The sequence below is a fragment of the Lepeophtheirus salmonis genome, chromosome 8, assembly GCF_016086655.4.
Source record: "Lepeophtheirus salmonis chromosome 8, UVic_Lsal_1.4, whole genome shotgun sequence".
Classification (NCBI taxonomy): Eukaryota; Metazoa; Arthropoda; class Copepoda; order Siphonostomatoida; family Caligidae; genus Lepeophtheirus; species Lepeophtheirus salmonis.
In genome coordinates this window covers 16,839,156-16,865,734 of record NC_052138.2, presented here as the reverse complement: position 1 = coordinate 16,865,734, position 26,579 = coordinate 16,839,156, and the positions used below count along the sequence as shown (strand labels likewise).

General features: G+C 31.2%; 4 protein-coding genes across 9 annotated transcripts; 3 read left to right on the top strand and 1 right to left on the bottom strand.

Moving 5' to 3' along the window:
• Positions 1–2,353: 2,353 nt before the first annotated feature.
• On the top strand, positions 2,354–7,741 carry LOC121122048 (uncharacterized). The gene is made up of 3 exons (XM_040717056.2): positions 2,354–2,807; positions 2,864–3,089; positions 6,842–7,741. Exons 1-3 carry the CDS (start codon positions 2,588–2,590, stop codon positions 7,209–7,211), a joined length of 816 nt encoding a protein of 271 aa, XP_040572990.1. The 5' UTR covers positions 2,354–2,587; the 3' UTR covers positions 7,212–7,741.
• Positions 7,742–17,258: 9,517 nt separating this feature from the next.
• Positions 17,259–19,837, bottom strand: LOC121121714 (acyl-coenzyme A thioesterase 9, mitochondrial). Its single transcript, XM_071890349.1, has 4 exons — positions 19,799–19,837; positions 18,966–19,581; positions 18,236–18,903; positions 17,259–18,165 (listed from the first exon to the last, which is right to left on the bottom strand). Exons 2-4 carry the CDS (start codon positions 19,168–19,170, stop codon positions 17,965–17,967), a joined length of 1,074 nt encoding a protein of 357 aa, XP_071746450.1. The 5' UTR covers positions 19,171–19,581; positions 19,799–19,837; the 3' UTR covers positions 17,259–17,964.
• A 1,076-nt stretch (positions 19,838–20,913) lies between these two features.
• Positions 20,914–23,498, top strand: gol (ring finger protein goliath). 6 transcript variants are annotated; one of them, XM_071890755.1, is made up of 4 exons: positions 21,035–21,165; positions 21,245–21,433; positions 21,524–21,948; positions 22,017–23,498. In XM_071890755.1, the coding sequence occupies exons 3-4, from the start codon at positions 21,570–21,572 to the stop codon at positions 22,745–22,747; spliced, it is 1,110 nt and encodes a 369-aa protein (XP_071746856.1). In that variant the 5' UTR covers positions 21,035–21,165; positions 21,245–21,433; positions 21,524–21,569; the 3' UTR covers positions 22,748–23,498. The 6 variants fall into 6 exon arrangements, with proteins under 6 accessions (XP_071746855.1, XP_040572053.1, XP_071746854.1 ...); XM_071890754.1 differs by having other exon boundaries at positions 20,914–21,433; XM_040716119.2 differs by having other exon boundaries at positions 20,914–21,459; positions 21,520–21,948.
• A 994-nt stretch (positions 23,499–24,492) lies between these two features.
• Positions 24,493–25,915, top strand: LOC121121235 (erlin-1). Its single transcript, XM_040716121.2, has one exon. It carries the CDS (start codon positions 24,610–24,612, stop codon positions 25,594–25,596), a length of 987 nt encoding a protein of 328 aa, XP_040572055.1. The 5' UTR covers positions 24,493–24,609; the 3' UTR covers positions 25,597–25,915.
• Positions 25,916–26,579: the final 664 nt, after the last annotated feature.

Sequence of the window (26,579 nt, the reverse complement as noted above, 5' to 3'; positions counted from 1 at the left end):
CCACTTGGAAAACATGTGGTTTCAACAAGACTTGTGACACAGCAAACGATCTAATCGATGTTTTGTAAAGCAACTTTGATGAGCGTGATATCTCGAGAAATGGACCATTTGATTGACCACCTCCATAGTGCGATTTAACACCTTTTCACGGTAAGTCATTGGTCTACACCAATAAGCCGGCGACCTTAGAAGAGCTCAGAGAAAATATAAAATTTAAATTGTAGCAATATTGTTCCATTTAATGGAAAAAGTAGTAGAAAATTTAGTTGACCAACTAGACTTCTATAAGTGCTTGTGGTCGTCACGCTAAAGAAATCGATTTTTTTAAATAAACCAATATGTTTATGACTTGCTCAGAAGAAAAATAAATTTAGCAAAATTCTTAACCGTTTGTGTTTTATCAATAAAAAAAGTTGAAGCGCGCTTAATGAAAAACCCCTTTATTTTGTCTAGTTATTGCTGATGATATTAACAGTAGATTACAAATATCATAAGTTTCAGAGAAGTGTTCATTAAACAACAACAAAATTATAAAACTCTTACTATAAAGTAAATTACCTATTAATGTAAAAAAAAAAAAAAAGACTGGTTTTCGTATCTATATCCTAGTCTAATACTGGGGTTATTTGACCCCCCATAATTTGTATAAGTTATCTCGAAAATGTTAAAAATTGCATCATTTATACACCAAAAAAGCCATTTTTTAAACAACATTTGCTCAAAGATGTTCTCATGATGCCAATGATTAATATTAACTTAATGCCAGTGTTTCTATTTTTACATTTAAGCTTTGGGCTCGAAAATTTATCTGTAGGGATCATCTAAATCCAGTTCTAGGTGTTGACGGATGAGGTGAGACTGATTGACCTAAAACATAGAAATTTCCTATCAATGAATCAATACATTACTCATTATCTTAATTACATCAATGCACTTCTTTGTAGACCAAATTCCCACTCATAAAATATATCGCATTAAGAGGTATTATTGTAAATAAAACTTTCATATTTTTAATCTTTTTTATAATTTATTAAAAAGAATCAGTTAATTTGGTATGTTCCCAAAAATTAAAAAAATATAGGTTTTTTTTTACTCCAGAAGTAAACTTTCTGGAACTTTTTATTCTTTTTTTTTAAACATAACTGAGAAAAAAGAGTTTAATATGAGTATTAACTCATATTGATAATTAATAGAAGTTATTAATAAGCCTTTAAAATTGATTTTATTTTCGTTAAAATGAGACAAAAAGATGTGTTACTAGAACATAAAGCTGACCAGTGGTAAATAAGTTAAAAAAGAAGAAAAATTGACTTTTACTTTGATGAAATAATTATGCACCATCTTTAATCTAAAATATTCAATGCAAACGACGTAAATGTTCATGTCCACTTTAAAGGCTTTACAACACTATTGAATTGAATTTTCATTGCAATTAATTTTTACAATTATTGATTCGATGCTGTTATAATTAAAACTTATCACGGTATTTATTATATTTTGTGAAATCAATTATATATTATACAAAATGAGCTACATTTATGAATTGATTTTAAAGAATAGAAATATTACAACTTAGAACTTCGTAGCGTAAATATCGTTTATTTATCTTTTCCGAACAAACACAAAACACAAAAACCGAAAAAAATAATAAATATATTTGAGCATGATTCATTCTCCAATATTATGTAATTATGATTCCTATCAGACAAATTTTAGATGATAAAATGTTCAATTATTGGCCACGAACGGCAATTCTTAAGTAATCATTAATTAATGATTGATTCATTGTGTTATAAGGATGCTTCAACAGTTGACTACAACCACTATTATAACAAAAATTAGGACAACCATCAAGTAATTAAATAAATAAATTAGAAAGACATGTTTAAAGATAAGAAGGAGGCACTAAATCAATCAATGAATCGCATGTGTTAGAGCTCCTGTGTTCTTGGTCAAGTTTTAATTGACATTCCTCAATTTCAAAGTTGTCTTTGAATCTAAAAATGATCAAGATGGGTTTTTCATTGGAATAATCTTGGTAATAATTACATAGTATTGTAGTATTAATCATCATCAAATATATTTATTATTATTTTTGGCAAAGTATTCGTTCGGTAAAGTGGTCCTTCGGTAATTTGTCAGTTCGGCAAACTGGCTTACAGCAATAAAGTTTTTCGGCAAAGTGATCAAACATCATACTTTTTGCTTTAACTATGAGAATAAGCCATAAAACTTGCATATCTGCTTTTTGGTTCCTAAGAAAGTTCAATTTTTATAAGTATATTCCCTTGGTCAGTTTTATATTGAGTACCACATATTTAAAAATATTTATTCAGACTTATCAAAAGGCGGAGTTAAAAAAAAAATAAGGATCCTCAAACTCTCTACGGCGATGCTTTCTAAAATGTATGTTGATACATCCAATAGGAAGTGAAGTTTTTAGGGAAAGGGAGAAACATTGGGAAGGGAGATTTTATTATATCACACTCCGCCAAAGAAAAAAAAAATACAAATAAACCATCCGAAAATATGGCTCATCTTTTAAAACGGAAATCATTTGATCGCTCGGTCTTAACAACTCATCATTATGTCCTCTGCAAACAGTTCAAACGATCGAAGCGTTCAAAGCTCCACCGTTTGCTCTTCCACAACCCCTTCCATTCTCGAATCCTCAAATAACAACAACAACAACAATTACCCAGCACAACATAATGGCAGCGGGAATAACTCTAATGGGCATCCACTATGGGATATAGCATCCCAAGGATCCTCAGAGCTTCCCTATGAACTAGCAGCCTCCTCTGCAGGTATGAATCCTCTATTTAAAAATGTACCAAAAAAAACAACAAATATATATTTATAGCTTGGGGCGTGCATGGAAGTCTGTTGGCAGCGGAGCATCAACGACTCTGGGATCAGCATCAAGCTGCTGCGGCAGCATCTCATCACCACCATCATTATCAGGAGTCCTTCCTCTCGGGTCTTGGGAGTTCTTCTCACTCTGATTTTTGGACTGCTTCCAGTACTTCCATGGGAGCATCTTCCAGTCCGAGTACCACAACGCCCTCTCCAACATCCAAAATGGGAAGGTAAGGCGTACAAATTGTGCAATAGTTGTAATTGGATATAAAACTTGTGTAAAAATAGGGATGAGTGAAAAAAAAAATTAGATAAATAATTTATTAACCCTACAAAATATATTAAAAATATTTGGTGCTAGGTAAATTCGTGGTAAATTTTTTCCATGTCTTTTCATTCCTGGAGATTTCCTTCCCAGTAAATTAATTTCCTGACATTTAATTCCCATATTGAAAAGGTACATTTCCTGATGTCATACGGTTAAAAGGGAGTATGCTTGTTGATTGATGTAAAAGACCAAGAGTAGTAATCAGGGGCGTTAACGGGGGTGCGCTGGAGACCTGTAGCCCCCCCAGAAAAAAATAAGGAAATTTTCCTCTTAACTAGAAAATTGAACATTTCATCATTTTTTTTTTTTTCAAATATTAAATTTTTCGAATTTATATTCCAAAAAATTTGATTCTCTGTGATTAGCATTTGATTTTTGAAATTTTACTCCAAAAATTTTGACATTTGAATTTCCTAATCTAATAAAACGTCATCACAGTTAAACTGTGCCTCAAACGGTATTGGTTACCATATTGATTTTAGACTTCTTTTTTTAGTATTCTCTAAATATACCGCGACAAACTCTATTATGCAAATGTCTCCCATGCATAGGAGACATTGTAAATCATCTTCCTCGAGGCCTCAGTTTGCTCTTAGAAGGCCTTCTGGGATAATCCCGCACGGAGGAGCTCGGCTATCTCAATCCTCTTCTTGTACTGTGTGCTCACGGTGGCGACTAGTCCAATGTTTTCTTAGCAATTGACAGCTAGTTATGTGTTCTACAACCTTTCTCATAGTAAAATTGTAAAAAACAATGACTCTTAACCTCTCAAAATTTGCATAATAGATGAGTAAATAATAACGGTTGGCCTGGTAAGAAAGTACTGCAATTTTATTACTAACACTCCTTGGTTACTCACATTTATTTGATGGGCTAAGTGTGATGACTTGAGATTTTTATAGCTTCATGTTTTCAAAAAAAAATCGTAGGTACATCATGGAATGACGATGTATTTATTAAAAGGGAAAATATAATTCAAAACCCACGAATTTATTTATTTAATTTCCTTGTTAAAAATCCACACATCACCTTAAGAAATAAAATATTAAACAGGTATTTTCTTTCATATTGAGTCCTATTATCTTATCTGAATATTTTTTATTCAAGTATCAAATTTTTAACTAGATTTGAAAAACAAAACAAAAATATTTAACATCACCAAAGAATCATCAAGAAAAAACTTATTTTTACTTAATTTTACCTCACATACAAAATCATACGTGTATTTAAAATTATTAGTAAATTTCATATAATATAAATCCCATTTTGGGTGTTACATGTCATCATTCGTAAAAAAGATTAAAAACAAGGTATAGTTCCGAATTCAATAAATGTAAGAAAATTGTTGAAAATCATACTTCTTAAAAATACGTATATAAACAATTAATTACCTCCACAATGAAGCCATGTTTTTGTCTCTGTTTGTTTGTTACTCACCAGGATTACGGCATAAGTTATAGATCGGTTTTGATCAAACTGGGTGCAAATTCATTTTTGGAGGGGGAGGGGAAGGGCCAATCATACACAAATATGTAGAATAGGGTGGGTTTTTTCATCTGTATTTCAAATTTTGATCATGGCTAGTTCGCAAAAGTTGTCATCTGGTAAGAAAGTAACCCATGCAAAATTTCATTTTTCTTCGATGTCATCTTTAGTTTGCACATCTTGATCAAACTATTTTAAAATACATTTATATAACTTATAAAAAGTATTAATAAGTTTTTACTTTGGTAAAGTAAACCTATGGAGCAAAAAGGAAAGGATATCGTAAGGAAATTTTGATGATGTGCGATGAGTGCACATCTACTTTTTCATTTTAATAAACTAAAGATCGAAATATTGATCAACATTTCCTTATGTAATTTACTCTTTTTATTCCATCGCTGGTGACTTTAGAGGATAAATTTATTAATATTTTAGAAATTACTGATGAATAGGGCGCAAGTATTTTTTACTTATATAAGACTGTAAACAGTGCGAAAGAGAACACCGCCATCTTGCGGTAAAATAAACCAACTCCTTGAATGAGTATGTGTATGTGTATAAATTATTCTAAGCATATACCATTTTTTGAAACAACAAACTACGGACTACCAATATTCCTTGCAGATAATATACATATTTTTGGGTTTGATCATGCTCTATTGGTTCTTTTTCATAGAGTTAAAAGTCGACGTCGTCGTAGTTGACCAAATCCTTCAAATTGTATTAGTAATAAATAAATGTGTTAACAACATAGAAGGCGTTTCAAATATATTTATGATCCATCCTCACTGTATTTCATATTTGATAATATTTTTATAGTAGTATAGAAAGATCTCATTCAAGATTTGGGGGGATTGATGTATAAATAAATATATTTTTAATTTTTTTGGTCAACTAACTTTCTGCTTCAAAAAATTTCACTTGTTTATACTCAACGAAAGCTCTTTATGTATTTTATAGCACTTAAATTTTCAAAATAGCCAATAATTGACTGAATGAAAAATAACTCAGATGATAGGAATATAAAAGGAGTGATTGGTTGAAAAGAAGAGCCTACTTCATTATTTTCTTTACAAGAATAACCCCTTTGGTGCCCTCTATCCATTCAAAGCCTGAACGAAACTAAAATTTTAAAAACTCAGAGAATGTTGAATTTCTGAGGGCAAAATTTAAAATTAATCCGGGTTCTCATTTTCTTTTTAGATATACCTTGCATTGAGTTTGAATTTTTTATACTTCATCTTATTTTGAGTCATACTTATTGTTTAAAATTCTATTGGGTTTTTCCCATTAGCGCTTTGCCTCTGCAAACAAGTCTTACAGGACGTTAAACACTCCCTATGGTGATCCCTAGTACAAACCATATCTGAGAGAATGTCATTAAAACTTGATTACTCTAAGGTACGACATATCTGCAGAAAGACTGCGTATGGATATACGTAAATAGACATGCTGCGTTAAATTTTGACGTGCCTCCGTTAAAGTAGGCCAGAGTAAATGAGAAAAAAAGTTTTGCAACTGTCTCTGGTCCTCCTACATCATCTTAGAAAGTGACATAAGTCTTAGTGTATTCTTTTAGCACTCTCTGATGTGATTTGTAATAATAATGTCTTAGTATAAAACCGTTTCATTTCCCCTCATAATTAATTATCAAATTGAATTATTATTTTAGATCTGTTAATTTAGTGTAAATTTCAAGTGAATTAATGAGACAATATTATTTAAAAAGTGTGCACTAGTATTATATATTCAAAGATCAGGGCCATTTTTAGCGTGAGCAGGGAACTTTTCTTTAATTCCTTTTTAGAAAATAAAATTGAGAGACCCTTCTTTTTCAAATGACGTTTTTTTTTCTTCTAATAAATTTTTTGACAGATCTTTTTTAATTTATTTTTTCCAATATATATCTTATCACAGTGTTTTCTATAAAAGAAGCCAAACCTTCTTATAGTCTTTTTTAAATATTTCCATATTTCAGCTGGGATGTTTTATAAAATATTTGTTTATATTTTTAAAGAATACTGTTTTTATGGTTTTTATATCCAACAAGGAGCCTCCAGTAAAAAGAGACTGAGGCATATACTCCGAGGCCCCCCTAAATCGGCCCTGTATACATAATATCTACATATTTAACGTCTATAAACATTTCTGTTTTATTTATTTATATAGATCAAAATCCGCCAAAAAGCGCAGACGAATTGCATCTATAGCGCAACGTAGAGCAGCCAACATTCGAGAAAGACGTCGAATGTATAATTTGAACGAGGCATTTGATCGACTACGTACCAAAGTACCAACCTTTGCCTATGAAAAACGTCTGAGTAGAATTGAGACACTTCGACTTGCAATCACATACATTTCATTCATGGATGAAATCCTCTCAGGGGATGGAAGAGTCAACAACAATAATAATATCAATAAAGGCCCTTCGCGAAATGGTCTTTCCAATATTAGTAATACAGTATCTCAACTTGGACTTCGATCCTCATCAAGTGCACAGTACATGTATCCCACCTTACATCACAATGTGTGCCACTGAGTCCTTACAATAGCCAATAGGATCAAGTTTGATGACGTTACAACAAAGGGAGGGTTGTTGAGTAAGGAGGGATTCAACCAAGGCAAATTATACTAAATAATGTGAAGCTCCAGTGACATCATTAATAACTGTGATATTATATTCATTTTCCTCCTTCTTTTTTCTCTTTTCTTATCAAATAATACTTACATATCATTCGTAGAGTAGAGCCTCAGATAGGGAACAAAATGGGTTCGCAGACTTTGTTCATAGACCAAATCATTAGTAAATTAAATCTTTCCCAAATGTAGCCCACTGGTTTCCTTATTATACTGATAAAACAACTATTGTGCGATCAATAAATGAGATAAAGAGTACTTTCATAAGTATTCCATTAATTGAGGTTTTACTGTACATACGTTCAAAATTACCAATCCAAATCGTTAGTATATTATGTCTACAGAAATATTGTATACAGTTGTATTAAAATTAATTATTCTTATCCAGTTATTTAAATGATGAATTATAATGATAATATAAATAGTAACTGATGATATAAGTCTTTGTAAATAATCTTTAATTGAAGGGTTTTGTAGAATCATACTTTTTCACATTGATCATGACGTTTTTAAGTGTTTTCCTTTGCCAATTATATTTATTAGATTAATTGGTTAGAAACTGAAACTGATATACATACTTCCAAGTAATTGAAAAACCCTTGATAGTAGGTTTAGCTGAAGAATTTTTTGGTATGAGTTTGAAAGGGCAGATTTTAGAAGGGGGGCATTGGGCTCAAGCTACCAACTCCATAATTAATTGGTTAAAAAAATAGAGACGAAATAAAAAAAGAGGTGGTAAATTGGAAAATGCAATAGGGTGAAGAAATTATTATCTTGCATTCAAAGTTCCTAGGTCCGATATTTGTTGTTCCTTGAGAAGGAAATATACTTATTGTTACATATGGGATTTGTGTAAGAGCGCAAGGAGAAGAGGGGGGGGGGAGACATATGTTGTTACTGAATTATCATTTCCCTATTATATTATTTTGGGGAGAGAAAAATAATTACTGGTATAAAGAAGAGAACCTTTTACATTTAAAATAGCATTAGTACAAGGAAAATATTATAATTACATTTAAATTCATTTGATTATGCTTTTTTTTTAAATAATTTAAGCCAAAGATAGGCGAGAACGCTTACTTCAGAGGGAAAAGTGAACACCACGACGGCCGATTAAATAACGAAAAAAGAAAAAAAAGAGCATTCGCATCAACCGTTTTTCCTTTTCTAATCGCTATACTTAGTTATTTATTTACTCGGATGCCTTCTTTACTAATTGGACATATATAGACTTCAAAAACAATTCTTAGGTCAGATGATATCATTATAATACTCAAGGTGAACAGATATACAAGGTTAGACCATCATATAATCGGGCTTGCTATAGTGTTCAATTTGATGTATCATACCCACTGCTGGGCGAGACAAAATTTTTTTGACAAAACGCGCAACCACTCATACACTATGACGTCACTATTTAATGAATCTTACCAACTGCTGGGTAAGAAAAATAGATTTGACAACAAACACCACCACTCATCTACTATGGCGTCCATATTAAAAGCCTGGTGGAAGTCAAACATCAGTCTTATACACATTATGGTATAACCTTGTATTTCTATTAACTTTTGTAATACTATAATGTTTACTTATACTAAATCATTGTAACTCCATCTGACTAATTAAAGGAATGTTTAAAAAAATTACATTCAAAAAATACCCCCACAGAAAACATTTTTTTAAATAAGCCTTTTCTAAAAAAATCGAAATTAAATACAGCAATAAAAAATGGCCCCGTACATTTATCTTTCCCCTGGGCCCCACTCACTGTAAAATCGGCCCTGAAAATCGTAAGAGAGAGTGAGGAACATATAGTATTATTTATAATACTCAATTTTTTTCAAAGATAACAGTTTTTATAGTTCAATACATTTATCAATAATACATAATAGTGGAAGAGATCGGAAGATCAAAACTTTTCATTTCGACCTTTAATAATAAAAAAATAGTCGATTTAAAAAGTATAGAGCTCAGATTAAAAGTTAAAAGCCTAATTTCAATACTATTAAATTGTTAAAATTTTCCTGGTCTTGCAAAGAGAGTGGGTGGATAATATTCAAATACAAGTTTTTATTGGATGGCAATTTTAACTATTATTGAAAATTGTATATTATTGAATTTTAAGTACATCAAGGATATCCCGTCATAATTTGTGGAGGCCATTGTGTTATTTTTTGTTCCATCAATCGTAAAATGTAGGTCCAAAACATAAATTAAAAGTGGTTCGGCACATTGACAACGCAGACAAAAATTTAGCGTATCTGTCAAATTTGAATAAAGCGTTTTTACTTTATATTTATTGAATAACCTTTAATGTTCCTATCTTGTATTTTACTGCGTCCATCAGACTTTGAACTGGAATATATTTCCTTAAAAAAATATGGCAGCAATAATTGCCTGCAAAAAAAAATCGTTTTTTGATCCAAAAAGTTGTAATTTGAGGATAATGAATCTAACAATTTTTCAAAGTTGCATATCAGTTTTCCAAAGTATTGGTCTCGAATAAGGTAGTCTCAACCAAAGGGAGAGTGACAAGGAGCTTATGACTCTGTGAAGCTGGAACCAAAGGGCCCAATGCCCCTCCCTCTCACTTTTACAGAATTTTTATAGTTATCATCATAAAAACATTTCCTCTAGTACAAAAAAACTTAAAATATCTTCCTTTTTGAGAAAAAATATCAATTTTCCTTTATTTTAAACTTTTTTGTCTCTACTAAAAATATATTCAAAAAATTGGGAATATATAAAAAATAAACTTTTTCTGGTCAATGTTGTCTAAAAAATCCCAACAAGGATAAAAAATTGTTAAGGAGGTGGGTGGGGGGGAGTATTAATCAAATTTTCCTTAAATTTATTTTATTGTATCACAAAACCTTTCATACAAAAAGAAATAGGCAAAGGGGCCTAAAAGTAGTTGGTAGTTAGCCAATTTGGCCGGTTTTCCCCGCCCATTGAATTATTATTCAATAATTATTGAGAATTGTTCACAGCTAAACAAGAGCTCATTCTAATTCAACCAATCTATGTTCAGACCACAGATAAGGGGAAAAAAAAGAAAAAAACATTGATAACTGACAACAAAATACTCTGTATATCTTTGTGTTATTGAGGGAACACCGTGTATAATATACTTTGAAGGGACGTCTAATCGAAAGAAGATCTGTAATTGCTTTTTTTGTAATGCAATAATTGACGGGCACATTAAATATTATTAAAAAAATACAAAGAAAAAAAAGTAATTTAATCAAGTTGGACGGATACGCTAATTTTTTACCTACGTTACCATGGTTTTATACCACTTTTATTTTATGTTTATAACCTACAGTTTACAGGTGATTGAACAAAAAATATTAATTTGAAACAAGAATATTATCCAGGTCCTCGACTTTTAAAAAACGCTATTAGCAACAGTAGTAAAAATTTCTTTTTAATACCATTAGGAAAAAAAAATGTTATTCATGAAAAATCCAGCGTGTTAAAAATATATATTAGCATTTTTGTTTATGCAAGATTTTAAACGATATGATTTTTCCCTTTTTTTTTTTTTTTTTTTTTTTGAAGTGTTCAACAATAATATTGAAAGATCTATTGAGTATATAATAACTGAATATGTATTGAATTTTACATGGCTTATCAAACCCCATGTTACATTGTTTTCCATTCTATTCAAAAATAAAGGGAAAACCGTGAGTAAAAATAATTTAGAAACACTGAAATGTTATGGTGAAAAACTACATATTGATTGCTTTTCTTAAAATGCTAATAAATCTATTTTAATAATTACCACGCCAAATTTTTCAGGTATAATAGCTCAGCATCGGGTTTTCCCCGAGAGAGACTGTTGCTATAGGAATTTTAAAAAATGGGGAAAGTCCAGTGTTTCACAAAGAAACCACGTTTTTTTTTCTCGTTCAATTGTTTGTTTTTTGTTTATTCGCTTTATGGAGTGGAGTGTCCATAACTTTTTCAAGACATTGCCTAGCATGAACATTTAAAATACAATTTTTTTTTGATCCATTGTTTGGAAATATCAAAAATAGCGTCATACCATGCATAATATCTCAACTGTCTTTTGAAGGTTGGTACCATCTAAAAATGAGGGGAATAAAAAAAAAATAGTGCCATCTATGTGTAAAGTCAGGGACTTTCAGTTCATGTGTTTTGTAGTAGCTAGAATAATTTTTGATTAATATAAGTCAACATTTATTTGACTGTATTGAATAACCAAAGAGTAAACCTCTTTGTAAATTCGGAACTTGTTTTGAGGTAAATGTCAATACATCCGAGAACATTTGAAATGTTCATAACTCTTGCTGCGGATCAAATTAAACCCTGAAATTTTAAACTTTGACTATTATCGCAGCTTAATTATAATTTCATCCAAATTTGTGACATTGGGTGTCTAAGGATATTATTTCAAAAAATGAAATTACCATAGAGATAAAATGCATATTAATGATGTGAAGAAGTAGTTGACGCCATCAAAAAAGAAGAAATATTTAGTTGACCAAAACATTTGAATTAAAATATAGAGGGCGCTTCGAATTTCTTTATTTTTTAAATATTTTTGTAATATAATAATTTATAAGACTATAATTCAATATGAAAATGAATAATTATTTATTCTTAAATTGAATTAGATTCGTTAGTATTCTACGAACTTTGGTCCATTGAATCATCTCATTTTTCCAAATAACATTTTGAAATATATTTTATTAGTGTGAATATATGGTTTGATTCAGGAAATGAATCAAAGACATGATCATTATAGATTGAAAGACCCTCTTTTTTCTTAAAAAGAATATTTTTAACAACAGTTATATTAATACTATCAAATTATTGGACTTTATAGAGAGTAATACTACAACTATGTTTTCGATTGTTTAGATCTGCGGTCGTTCTCGTCTGCTCTCGCGATGTTAAAGAATTTCCCTTCCTATTGCAATAAATGATATATACAATATGTATTTTATCTGTATATGAAAATTATCCTTACTTAAATGTAACATTCAATTGTTATCAACAACTTTCTCAAGTAAGTAGTACCTTAGCAAATCCATAGTAACTAAAAAATAAAATAAAAACTCAAATAGAAATTTCAAATTTCAGAATGAGTATTCAAAAAGTATATCAGTGGTTTTCTATTAAGTTAAAATTAATTTTTCATTAGAAGTTCATTTTTCATTTTGAAATGAAAATGACATTTTATACAATAAATTTATACAAAATAGTACCTATTTTATTAGCTAAAAATTCAGTGCACAACTTATATTAAAACAAAAGAAATTATCTAATATTTTTTCATTTTGAAATACTGACTTCATACAATATCAGACTCCTCAGATAATTTTGAGGGTGATTGGATCTAAATTTTATAAGATTTATCTTAATGTTTCAGTTTGAAAGTGATGGAAGTTCTGTTCTTATTGGAACTTCATGTAATAGGCTGATTATATATGTATATCTGCTTCCCATCGCTTCACGCCCAATATACATATTTTTTCTTCGGTATTGATGCCGATATTCATCCCTAATCCAAATACATGGCCGTGTTCAGAGTTATGTAGAATACTCCGTGTCGATTTAACGCAAGGGCTAATCTTGCGTAAAGTCCAGAGTCCTCCTAAGTTAGGGGTACACTGATTAGCTGAAGGGTTGTATTTTTTTGCTTTTTATCCCCTCGTAGGCCCTACAAACCTTCTCATTCCCAAGACAGGGAGCGCTCTAGAGAAGGAGTATGCACTCTTTTTGATATTTTACAAGTTGTCATACAAAAAATATTAATCCAGTTCATTCGATGTATTTCAATTTTATCGGATTGAATAAAAGCAGAATATATTATATATATTCATATAATTATACTTTGATAAATTATCAATTAAGGGATCTTATATTCAAAATCCTTTTAAAATGATGGGGGGAAAAATATTCATATTTGCCCCAGTGCAAATTTTCAAATTTTTTTATAATAATTTTGTATGCCTTCGAAATTTCGTCTTCCCATCTTTTGAAAATGACAAAATTACTTTTATTTCTATTAAACTTACTTTTACCGCAAAATTAGAGGGCATTAAACCTATCTTTAAAAAGGAAATAAGTATGGGCATCAAATACACGCATAAATTAACTAATCAAGTAATTCATTCACATCCTATAGAAAAAACAAAAGTTAACTTATCACTAAAAAATTTATGAATCAACAAAAGAGGCTTTAAATCATTATGGTAAAAATTACAGTGAATGGCAAAGTTATATCGAAACATTTTTATATCAAATTAAGGGATGAAAGTAGAAAAAAAACCAACAAAAAACCAGCAGATGACATGTACTTGACTACAATTAATCTTTATCAAATATTACAAAATTTCTTTTTGTATATACTATAAAAAACATATTATTTACATTTAAGAATCCAAAACATGCATTTGCTGTTACTGTAAATACTTTAATTTAAAAAGAAGAACATATGTCTTGGATAATAACAGCAAAATGTAAAATAATCACAAATTTAATAACTTTTTAGGTAACTTTTTTTAAATAATCTAATTTTTTCCTTAAATTTGGTCAATAAGTTTCATTGTAAATCATAAATATTCACACGCAAAATATCATCATTTATTAGCTATGTTTCTTGGATTATTTCAAAAAATGGTGATCTCCTTTGGCGATAATAGAAATATTCAGAAGTTGATGATTGAATCACTCCCATACTTAATTAATATCTTGGGTTCTAATTTTTATTTTTATTTTTTGCTTAAGATTAGTATATTATAATATACGGAGTAATACTAAAAGTACAATACCACATTAAATGACATCGTCATGGATAGATAATCATAATCTGGACGCGGCGCAAATATGATCCAATAGCCTTAGAAAGTTAAATACTATGGAATTGACGTTAATCCATCTTTGTTAAGTATTATATTTAATAAACAAATATAATTTATGATAATAATGATGAAAAATGACCTACAGAGGAAAAAATAAGTATTTGATGGCTTTTTGTTAGTTTGCCCACTGACATAGAAAAAAACGGTTCCTAATTTAAATGGTGGGTTTATTTTAATAGTGAGGGACATTTCATTATATGATCAGAACGAAAGTGTTTGGAGAATGAAAAATCCCCACTTTTAAGCATGGGGGTGGAACCATTATGTTTTGGGAGTGTTTCTCTGCGAAGCAGAGATAATAACTTCACCACATCGAAGGGAGGATGGGCCATCCTCGCGGAAATCTTGGGTGACAACCTCCTTACATCAGGGTAGGGAACTGAATATGGATTTTCTAGCCAAAGAATCTGAATCTTTGAACTAGAATAAATAAATACAGTACCTCTAATGAAGAAAAAAGTTTCTGTGCACCAATACATTTTTGAGCTATTGATCACGTGATTCCTCGTTTCGCTATTTCGTTTAATGCTTTAATTTTATCAAGATGTTTTTTTACCTATTTGCAGATTTGGACCCGGTCACCCCTTTTCCGTTCTTTCGTTCGTTTTTGAACTGTGACAAAGACAAAAAAACAAGGAAGAATAAAGTTTTGTAGGAACCATAAATACTTCTGTTCCACGACATGGCAAAAAATCTAGTAGTCAGAATTTGTCAATATAAGTTTAATAGAAGGAGTACCCAGCATTGTCAGAGTTATCAAGCCTGGATAAACTTTGCTTTAAAAATGTAGATATGTACTCTTTTTTCGTTTTTTTTAAATATGATATGCTGGGCATTAGATACACAAGCTCTTTGCAAAACCTGATATACAGTCACATTCTTTATTTTTTAGATTTTATATATGTGGCCCGTCAAACTAGACTGAATTTTCTAAAATTTGAGTGTGGATTACATTTATTTTTATTACAAATTATCGTCAATTTTTATCAACAAATTATTTTTATTAACTTTATGGGTGTGCCCCAAATAGTACTTAAAGTAGCCTAAAGTGGTTTTCATAATTTAAAGGAATGATAAATTGATAGATTTAGAAAGACCATATCGGGGCCAAAATGAGCCTTTTGATTCAAATTAAGGTTCTAAACTATATTTCCAATTCTTGGGTGTTTTAACTCATCTCACAAATTTGAATACAATGCCTACAATAGAGTCATATATTATATTTATGTCTATAAAATATTGGGATTTATCATTTTCAAGATTGTTTTTATGTTGACACACCAAATATAAACTTCGTTTTTCTTTTTTAAGGCTTTAGCTAAAAGACTCAGCTTCAGCAATACACGTTCGTCAAAAGGTATCCTCCACAATCAGATAGACAGACAAACTTTTCTTAATTTTAATATAGATAGCAAGATAGAAACCTTGTTATAGGTTTTCCCTCAAAATATATATATTTGCGTATAGGGCCCCTGAAGGGCCCCTGAAGTTGAGAGTCCTGTTCATAATGAGTAAGACTTGAAAGTTTAAATTTATATGATATGTTTACTGAAATTGTATAAATTCCCACATAATAAGGCACTTCTATAAATATTAATGATTATCATTACTTAAGAAGAACTTTGCAGTAACTTCTACTTTTTAATTGATTTGGGCTCCCTTATTTAAAAAAAAAATCCTGTCTTTATAAGCTATCACTGATGTCAAATCATTATCAATTAAAAAAACTGGTTGGCTATGTCCACAACTTAAGTCTTTATAAAAGTAAATAGTGTAAAAACTTTAGTTCAGACTTCAGAGGCACTTAAATAAGATCGAAAGTAAAGGAACCAAAAATAATCTATCACATTATTTAAAATTTTGAGACCTTACTTATTACGCCCTAATTGGTCCTAACATCATTACTCTGGTGATACATAATGATGATCTGTGACCAATCACTTCGGGCACCAAAAAATTGCTACCTTACATATTTACAAGCATCTTGTAATGTATCTGATTTTACACAAGATTCAGCATCTTGTCTTAAATAAAATTCAAATGTTATTAAAATATTTAGCAATAAAATTATGAAATGAATATGTATTTAGAAAATTGCACTATAATCCAACCTAGAATATCTATTTCATATACGACTATTCTATAGTCCAGTAATTTGCAAATGGTGTACTGTGAGACATTTCTTAGAAATTTATCAATGTACAGATTAATTAACAATTATTGTACACACAAAATTAGATCCATAATTTTTCATGATATATCTATATTATTTTAGGTAAAAAGAAATTAAAATTATCCACAAAAGTTCACCCATTTCATTTGAAGGGATCAATTCTACCCAATTCTTGAAAAAACAATATTTTAAATAAGGGGCAAATAACAAAGTTTGTGCCCAAGATTTTGGCTTGGCATTTTTGCCCCCCTCAATGTTCACTTGGTATTATTAGAGTTGCACAAAATATGATTTTAACGCGTGCTCTTCTAGTTCGCAACCTGAAGCAGGGAACACATTAGTATTCTTTGGCTTGCTACCTACGTACGTACTTTGAACATAGCTCCATTTCAATATATTTATATGGTTAATTACCATTACATTAAGTCATAATGTTATCCCAAAAAATTCTTCTCTTAATTAGAATTTCAAAAGTATTTAATCGTAATTAATTAACTTCATGTACTTGCATAATGATAATCTTGCAAGATATATTACATTTGTCTCATTACTAGGTGTTAAATATAATTCATTTCCGTTTTTTGAAATAGAATGCTCTAAGGTAGTTAAAAATTGAGGATAAATAGTTGATTATGCCAAAAAATCATTTGAGCTAAATCCTTAAAGCAGTCCCGTTATTAGAACAGGATTGGTATTCCAAATTCTAAGGGGGGTAAGACCGCGAATAGCATTATAACTTCTTTTTTTTCGGATTTAAACAATTAAAATGACATTTATTAATTCTTTAATGACTTTAAAAAAAATCAATTATGCCAAATTATACAGTACGATTATAATCCTTGTTCGAAAGCCTTAAATCAAATAAAATAATCTTTTACGACTATTTATGCAAGAAATATTTTATTAACTTAATTAAATACATTATTTTCATAAAGAATTTGGCTTTGATTTTTCTTACTCTGAAATATATAATTTTGGATATTAAATAAATCTGAACTATTTTTCAAATACCGAACAACAAATGAAGACATTACAGTTTAATTATGAATCCACCATACGAAGAAGAAACACACTATAGGAAACATGTAGCAAATAATTTAATTGTAACATGAACAAACGTTATTAGGATCAAATTAGTAATAAACTGAACAGATGTTTGGTACTTTATCTAGTCTTATAAATAGATAATAAAAATACCAATGATACCAAATAATAGGTAGCATAAAATGTAATTATTTTTTTTCAGTTTTGAAAAAGAACGTTAATAGAATTAATTAAATAGTTATATTTTTTCTTGCTGATTTTTAGTCCTAATAAAAAAACAACGGAGTTAGAAAACTCCTAATTGATAATAAATAGAGGATTAAAGAGCTATTTGTAAGAGTTAAGTAAGTCAAATTATGTTAATGGTTAAAACAATGTGGAAAATGTGAATCCATACAAGCACCAAAAGGAGAATATTAGTCTTTTTTTTTTTTACAAAAAATAAAAAGTGTATCAAGAATTGAAAAGCAAAGCATTTCAATTTTGTTTTGACTAGACATAAAGTGATGCATTGACAAGAAGCATAAATATATAATGTACATATCTTAAAAAATGGAAAGAAAGTGTCGTCTAGCATTTATAAACATAATGGCTTCCTGATATGTCTTGGGCATAACCATAGGAACATCATAATTATTTTTGAAAGTGAATTCAAATACGTTGGAAATGCTGTTTTTCTTCGTTTCAGGATTAAAAATTTCTGCAGAAACACGGATTTGTACAAAGTTTTCATGGGTAAAGCAAACCTGAAAGAGAGTAAAGCCCTTTTATTTCACGAAAAAAAACAAAAAACATACGTTTTAAGAGTAGTCTAACCTGTGAGTTCATGTACATGATGGATCCAATTTCCACGGGTTTCCTAAAGATAATGTCATCAATATGGTAAAAGGAAGGCACTTGACCACTGTATGTATAAGCGTTCATCCAAGCAAGCTCCGCAGCTTCGCGCATAATGAAACCTCCAAATATTTTATTAAAACGATTTCTATTTTCGGGTTGACACAATTTAACTGTTTTTAATTTCGCATCCTCCATCCAAATGGAGTTTGGAGGAATAACACGAGATTTAAAGGATAAGGATGAATTATCAAGAGTTTTGACAAACATATCATGCACAAGTTGTCCTTCCTCTTGTTTTGGTGCCTTGTCAAACAACCCTTCCTTCTTATCATTCAGTCTTGCCCTTTTATTATTTGCACCTTGTTGAAATAAAGCTTTTTCTTCAGGAGTATCGAGTTGAAGCTTGTTCACATAGGACTTTCCTGTATTTGACGGATTTCTGCTAGCGAGTAGAAATGTGGCATCCACACATTTGTGCCAATTCGAGCCTTTCCCTTGATGTATTTCTATGGATGCCTCAAGAGAGGAACTTCCACTCCAAGTAACTTGTCCAGACATTCGAATATCTTCTTCTATACTTAAATTCGAAATAATTTTTAAACGATCCACTAAAGCCGTCACAACCGTAAAAGGGGAAATGGCACCTTAAAAAATGTATAAATGAAGACTTTTCTTGGGTTGGGATAAAAAGTTGAAAGTGAGTTACCCTGGTTGGGGTGGTGCAAGTGCTTGTAACATAGATACACCGAAAATACATCCATATCTTCGAGAAGGCGACCGTAGCGCACTTGCCCCAAGGACGTTGTGTAACGATCTCGTAGCTTCAAATCCTTTGAGAGAGGAATCACAGCTCTTTCAAAGCTATCTATCATCCTACGAAGAGGGAGTTCTTCCTGGGACTTTGGAATCATCTCATCCGATATGGAATCTCGAATAAAAGTTCCACTCGGATTGAAATAGGAGTTTTTCCCGACAGACTTTTCAGTGAAGATGTTAATGATGTCGGTTGAACTGAGAAACGCATCTTCCCATACTCAGGAGGGCAAATCAGTCCGCGCGTCCAGACTAAACTCGAATGTAGGGTCTGAGAGGCCCTTTGACAAAGTCGTAATGGCAACACTAACATACCAAAGGCAATTTACTAAATTCGATATTATTTTATATTTTGACTTGTTAATAATAATTAAATTAAATTATTTATATCGATGTCAAATGAATGAGGTAACATGGACGCTAAAACAAAAATACAAAAAAGTATTGTGCAAAACCTTAATATTTTGTTGTCAGCTGTCGATCCCCTCGTATCTTTCGAAACGTCATGGCTATTTCATAATTTATTATTTTAGAAAAATAAACGAAGTAATTAGTTATATTATATTTATGCTCCGTTTTCAAAAGCTCAGTAATACAATTTCAACCTTGTATAAACCCGATCTGAAGTTTATAATTTATTTTTGAAGGGCAAATTCATCATTTTAAATGATTAAACTAATAATGTTTTTAAAGTTTACTTTAGAAGACCCTTAAAAATATATCTACTTTGATTTTGAGTAATAAACAATTAAGTCAATCTATCATTCTTTGGTCAAAAACAATTTTTTAGTATTTCAAATATTATCACAAATGGAAGAGTTGCTTCAAATACCACGTGATATTGATATAAAATTACAATTACGACAAATATTATAGCCTTATAGCTGTACAAAGTTCATATGAGTTCACCAAGTGGAATTTATCATCAAAAATTATGTTTTACACCATAGCAAGTTGTGTGATTGGAGCTTATGCTCCTCCAAATAGGATAGGACAATGAGTTCGATAAGTTATACTATATGGAGGAGCACAAGCTCCAACCACGCAACCTGTTGTGGTGATAAACATCATTTTATATGAAAAGTTTCTCGAGATAATTTAACATATCCCTCGAAATTTATTTTAGAACTGGTTACAATACTAGAAGTATTATTCAAAAAAATAATGAATAACTAGATTTGTAAAAACATAATTTTAAAATCTTCTGCACCAAGAAAACTTTTTTGGAAAAATATCCTTTGAATATTTAAAAGTTGACACCCGAAGGAAGTTTCCTATCGGCTCCAGTTCCACACCCAACATAAACACACTTCTTTACCATAATGAATGAATTATTTTATTATTACAAGATTAAATCTATTAAATGAAAATAATATCATTTGAATGAAACTGATACTACATAATCTTGTACAAACACGAACTGAGGCTGATACTTTATTTTTGAAGGGTAAATGTATCCCTTTAAATTATTAGTTCAATTATTTTTTGACGATTTACTTCAGAAAACCTTTTAAAAAATATCTACTTTGATTTTGAGCTGTGAACGTGAAGTGAGTCCATCAATTTCACCTCAAAAACTATTTTCGGGGATTTAAGATGCTAACCCAAAATGGAAGAGTTAAATAAAACACCACGTGATGTTGTTAAAAAACTACAACAACGACAAATTTTTATTCTTTTATATGAGTTTACCAAAAGAATTTGTCATAAAAAATGATGTTTATCACCACAACAGGTTGCGTGATTGGAGCTTGTGCTCTTCCAGATAGTATAAGAGCTCATTGGATAAGAACTCATTTGTAAAATTTTAGAAAGAGAAAAAATACCCTTGCTGCTGGTGCTGGGCATAGAAAAAAAAGAAAGGCGACAAGGAGCTTACTTCTCAAGATTAGAATATTTATTTTCTTTTTCTGCCTAAGTAAGCCAATATTCTAATCTTGAGAAGTTGAACGCAGCTGTTGTGTTTGGTCTACTAAAAGATAATAGTATTTTATTATTATGTTAAAAGTCCAGAGTTAAAAAATCAATCAGAGAATTCCGAGAATAGTCCCTGTCGTAAAAAATGAATGTGTGTTTCGGCAAAAAACTATCCCGTAAGCATACCAAAGTCAACAGCTACAGGCAATGTAACAATAGTATATTTTATACCTTTTCACCTATTTATTGCTGCAGTTACAACGCTGACTGCGCTGCGCTGGTACTTTGTGAATACAGTAAAAAATAATAGTAATAATAAGCATACTAAATCTGTGCACACAGCTGAGGGCCCCTTCCGTCATTCTACCAAGTTTTTACAAGTCTTTGCATGAACTTACATATTACAAACATGATAATTTAATAGAAGGAACAAAAGATGAGAGTGTGAGTTGTGAGCGGAGCTGTTGGGGGTTTGACTTTTAGTTTCTGGGCTTGTAATGAAGCACTAACTTGAAACTTGTATCTCGTAGACAGTGCGAGTGTGCGGCCTTGAAAGACTTATGTCTGTTGGGTGTAGAGGATGACTCCCGGAGCCGTACCCCTAGTGGTCTCGTTCCTTTGCCTCCTGGCCCTCACTCTGGTGGCCGTGGTTGTGCAAGGGGATCTGGAGGAGGAGGAGGAGGAAGCTTATTGGACTGCCTTCATTGACATTTCCTACCAAGTGGGAGGGGATCTCCACAAGGACATCTCCGAAACGGGGCAATACTCCCCATGGAACTCTCAAAGTGTGGAGGGACTCCCTGGAGAACTCGTCAACATGAATGGGAGTCGCAAAGGCTGCTTCCCACCCTTCAATACAACCTACTTCCCCTCGGGATCCCAACATCAGCCCTGGATCGCACTCCTGGAAAGAGGGGAGTGTCTCTTCAACCAGAAGATCGAGAACGCCATCGCTCATGGTGAGTTGAACATCAGCTCCCATCTCATCTCAAATCAATAGCAATTATAAAACCCTTTTCATTTTCAGGTGCGTCCGGAGTTCTTATGTATGACGATCGCGAACAACTACGTTTAGAATCCATGAAAATACGTAGTGATCTTCAAATACCATCCGTATTTACCTATCGATGGAAAGGTCTGGAACTTTTGAGTCTCATGCAACGGGTATCTCGTATTCGTCTCTCCTTTCGTCGAGGATCCCATTGTAGAGTAACGGATAACACCACATCACGCTTCTATTGCAAACAAGCAGGATCCCCATGGCATGAACTCCAAGGAATTTACGTTCCAAGAGATCCTTACAATCGAACTATAACTTCATTTAGTGTCGAAAAACGAACATCTGTACTATTCGTCTCCATTTCTTTCATTGTTTTAATGATTATTTCCCTTGCTTGGCTCATATTCTACTACGTTCAAAGGTTTAGATATATGCATGCCAAGGATCGACTTGAAAGAAAGCTCTGTTCCAGAGCCAAAAGAGCTCTGGCTATCATTTCCACTGCTGTTGTCAAAAATGACGACCCACTTTGCTCAGAAGAGGATACTTGCGCCGTTTGCATTGAAACTTTCAAGGTAGCCGACGTCGTTAGAATCCTACCTTGTAAACATCAATTTCACAAAACATGTATTGATCAGTGGCTCCTCGCAAAACGAACTTGTCCTATGTGTAAAATGGACATTTTGAAATATTATGGGTTCTTAGGGGAAGAAACGGATGAACTAGACTCAAGAGAAGAAACTGCTCTAAGCATTTGATCCATGCGTTGCTCTTTTGGCCTTTCTTAGCTCATTTACATACTTAACTAAAGGTATAAGGAATTTATGCTCAATTTTTTCATCTCTGTTCATCATTGTTAGATCTGAAATATCATCAGTGTTAGATAATCATCATTATTGTTAAAATTTAAAATCATCAAACTCTCTTGATGAGGAATCAACTAAACTGTAGAGAACATTTTTTTTTTTTTTTTTTTTGTTAATTTATTCGTATTTGTGGTTTGTTTTTCATTTTTATACATGCATCCCTTTTTTCATTCACAATAACCCTATCCAATCCTTGTGAATGACAAGTCACATTTACTACATATACCTACCATTTCATTCTTAACTGAATCCTTGTATGGAATCGAGGAATCATACTTGAGCTGTTCTATGTTTTTTTTATAATTCATATATATCTATAATCTATATATTTTGCAACATTACTAAAGTCATTCATACCGACCCCTTACATATATATAACTATTATTATTATTGAAGCAACCTTTGACTGTCTTAATGGTTCCTTTAGAAGGAAGTCCTTTTGGATCCCTCATTCGATTTTAGTTTTTATTAAATATGTATTTACTTATTATCGTAGAAAAGGTTAAATTATTCAAAATTGCCATAGTCCTATCTGAAAGTGTTTTCACTACTTTGTTTTATTTTATTTTAACGTATTTATTAATTTATATTAATAGTATTGAATATTACCCACGTCTGGAAGATGTACCATTTACTTATCTTATGAATTTGTCTTGTTTACTTATTATTTATTTACAATTAAGAAATTAGGAGTAAAAGGATAAAAAGTTAAGTTCTACTTTCTATGAAATATTGCTGTTTTTTAACTAGAGTTTACTTCAAAACTGTATACATAGACCACATTTCCATTATCTTAATAGTTACATAACAAAAATGAGAGCATATTTTTTTTTAAGTAAAAGATGTCCCTGCCAATGTTCCAACTGATAGTATATATTGATGAAACGTGGATCACTATCTGTAAATTGAAGATGTTATTCCTTCAACTGTAGCAAGTTAAATTCCGAGTGCTGGTTGGAATTTTGTATGAACTGACTAAAGTTTCTTCAAATAAATTGTACAATTTGAAAACGTAAATGAGGCGATGAATCTACAGTATCTATAATAAGTGTAATAATGTTTTTATTAAAATTTGATTAGATGTTTGATATAATATCAGAGTAATTTTTTACTAATTAATTATGAGTACTCTGTGGCATTTTATAAAGTGTATACCCACTAGCTTTATTATTCAATGAATAAGCAAATTGAAATTATATTCCCTGTAAATAGTTGTTCAGTATGGTTCCTGTTATTATAATTAAATGAGGCATTATAAGACGAATAGATTTTAACATGTGCACAACATAGTTTAGGTTTACCAAACAAACTCATTTACTCGGGCATGTCATCTTTTATTAATATATAAGGTCGGAGTACTTATTATAAATTCATGAAATCTCCGACTTTATGAAGCTCTATGTTGAATTTCAATAAATTCTTCAACTACTAATTTTTATGTAATAGTTCGATTGAATTGTGAAATAAACTCAATTTTATCTTCAGTGTTCAAGTGAACATGAAATGATAATTGTTGAATTTTTCGAACAAGATATGTAATTATTTTTTGAAGGGTGTAAGATATTATGATAATATTATTTTGCACTCCAGTCAAAATAAGGTCGCGTAGAAAAAAGGTATCTTTGCATTTTAGTGTTCCTCTTGAGCACCCAACCTCTCATGACGCACGACACTATATCTTGTAATGCTCGGTATCATACTAGTAACTTTAGTATCACTATCTACAAAATAGACTATCAGTTATTACTGAATATATGCTCATCAATCCCTTATCGATGTCCGGATTTAATCCCATCATAGTACCCGGCCTCATGGTCCTCATTGGAGGACTCATTAACATGAGTCTTCATCGTATAGAGGAGGGTCATATCGGAGTATATTTTCGTGGTGGAGCTCTTCTTCAAAAAACGGCGAACCCTGGATTTCACATGATGGTCCCTCTCATCACGTCCTTCAAGTCCATTCAAATCACTTTACAAACGGATGAAATTAAAAACGTTCCTTGTGGTACTTCAGGTGGGGTTATGATCTATTTTGATCGTATTGAAGTGGTCAACATTCTAGAAAACGAGGCGGTCTATGATATGGTGAGGAAATTTACGGTGGACTACGACAAACCCCTCATCTTTGACAAGGTTCACCATGAACTCAATCAGTTCTGCTCCGTTCATAATTTACATGAGGTCTATATCGATCTCTTTGATCAAATTGATGAAAATTTGAAGAACGCAATTCAAAAGGAACTGAGTGACATGGCTCCTGGTTTGAGGGTTTTGTCAGTTCGAGTCACTAAGCCTAAGATTCCAGAAGCGATTAGAAAAAACTATGAGTTAATGGAGTCCGAGAAGACCAAGTTGCTTATATCTGTACAAAGACAGAAGGTTGTAGAAAAGGAGGCAGAAACCGATAGGAAAAAAGCTGTTATTGAAGCTGAAAAAGAATCCATTGTAGCCAAGATTAAACTCGAGAAACAAATCTTAGAGAAGGAGTCTGAGCAAAAGATGGCTCATATTCAAGATTCTATGCATTTAGCTAAGGAAAAATTTAAAGCAGATGCTGAGTTCTATAAAATCCATAAAGAAGCCGAATCCAATAAACTTTTATTAACAAAAGAGTTTCTCGAATTAAAACGATACGAAGCCATCTCCAACAACCAGAAAATGTACTTTGGGCCTGATGTACCTAACATGTTTTTCATAAATGATGAATTCACCAAAAAGGATCGTCAAACTGTTACATGAGCTTTTTTCACATTTAAGTTACATTTATTTATGATCTCTTAGTCAATTTATGTCATTTATTTACAATGGGACTCTAGGTATACTTATCATAATTAGGACTTGATATACTAGCTCGTTTTATTATTTTTTAATTCGTTAATTATTTGAATTATAAACCTGCCATTATTTAAACATGTGAAAAAAGTGTAATATGGTAATCCATCATCCATCATTTTAAAGTGTTAGTTCTTATTTGTACATCAATTTCGTGTATTTTGTATCATAAATCCTTCAAATACTTATGAAGGGGCACAAATTTGAAATACATTCCAGAAAGATATTAGTAAGGAATTATTTTGACTCATAATATAAGTATCTACTTGGACTTAATGTTTCAAAATCTGTTTCCAGAGTGAGGAAACATAATTTTTGGAGTGAAAATTGAATGTAATTATTATGTACGTTGTTAGCATAATTCTCTCTATTCCATACGTTGATAATTAATCCTTTATCAATAAAAAGATCACTACTTCAAAAATGAGTCCTAAAGGAGATAATTAATTATCTTATTTACGCATAACTTGAAATTGGATATGATAAATCAAATACTCAGACTTGCATAGTAATTAGTATAGGAGTCCTCTTGGAATTATTTTTATTTGGATTTAAATATACCCCCTTTTTTTGTGATGGACTAAACGGATTTCCTTCGTTCTACCTCGTAGCTAGGTATATAAATAGTGAAAAATCCTGTTTAATATGACAAAAATCTACCTGGATATTTTCAAAATTGAGCACAATTTAGCATTGAATGCTGAATTATATTTGTTAATTTATATCGCTTAAGTAAAGTAGTATAAATTTAAGTATCGAATATAATTCTTTTGCAATCAAAACTAAAATTATTTATATCAAATACTACATGTATGTACTTTATCTACTAAGAACTGTAGTTCTCAGGTTTGGACTCCGACTCGGAAAAGAAGGACTCTAATACAGCTTTG

What these genes read in the sequence shown, in the direction of transcription:
- LOC121121235 (XM_040716121.2), top strand. Translation starts at nt 24,610, where the DNA reads ATGCTCATCAATCCCTTATCGATGTCCGGATTTAATCCCATCATAGTA.
- LOC121121714 (XM_071890349.1), bottom strand. Translation starts at nt 19,170, where the DNA reads ATGATTCCAAAGTCCCAGGAAGAACTCCCTCTTCGTAGGATGATAGAT. An exon ending in CTTGCACCACCCCAACCAGG is followed by an intron (nt 18,904 to 18,965) that starts GTAACTCACTTT and finishes ACATTTTTTAAG; the next exon opens with GTGCCATTTCCCCTTTTACG. An exon ending in TCATGTACATGAACTCACAG is followed by an intron (nt 18,166 to 18,235) that starts GTTAGACTACTC and finishes ACTCTCTTTCAG; the next exon opens with GTTTGCTTTACCCATGAAAA.
- LOC121122048 (XM_040717056.2), top strand. Translation starts at nt 2,588, where the DNA reads ATGTCCTCTGCAAACAGTTCAAACGATCGAAGCGTTCAAAGCTCCACC. An exon ending in ACTAGCAGCCTCCTCTGCAG is followed by an intron (nt 2,808 to 2,863) that starts GTATGAATCCTC and finishes ATATATTTATAG; the next exon opens with CTTGGGGCGTGCATGGAAGT. An exon ending in CCAACATCCAAAATGGGAAG is followed by an intron (nt 3,090 to 6,841) that starts GTAAGGCGTACA and finishes TTATTTATATAG; the next exon opens with ATCAAAATCCGCCAAAAAGC.
- gol (XM_071890754.1), top strand. Translation starts at nt 21,570, where the DNA reads ATGACTCCCGGAGCCGTACCCCTAGTGGTCTCGTTCCTTTGCCTCCTG. An exon ending in CGAGAACGCCATCGCTCATG is followed by an intron (nt 21,949 to 22,016) that starts GTGAGTTGAACA and finishes TTTCATTTTCAG; the next exon opens with GTGCGTCCGGAGTTCTTATG.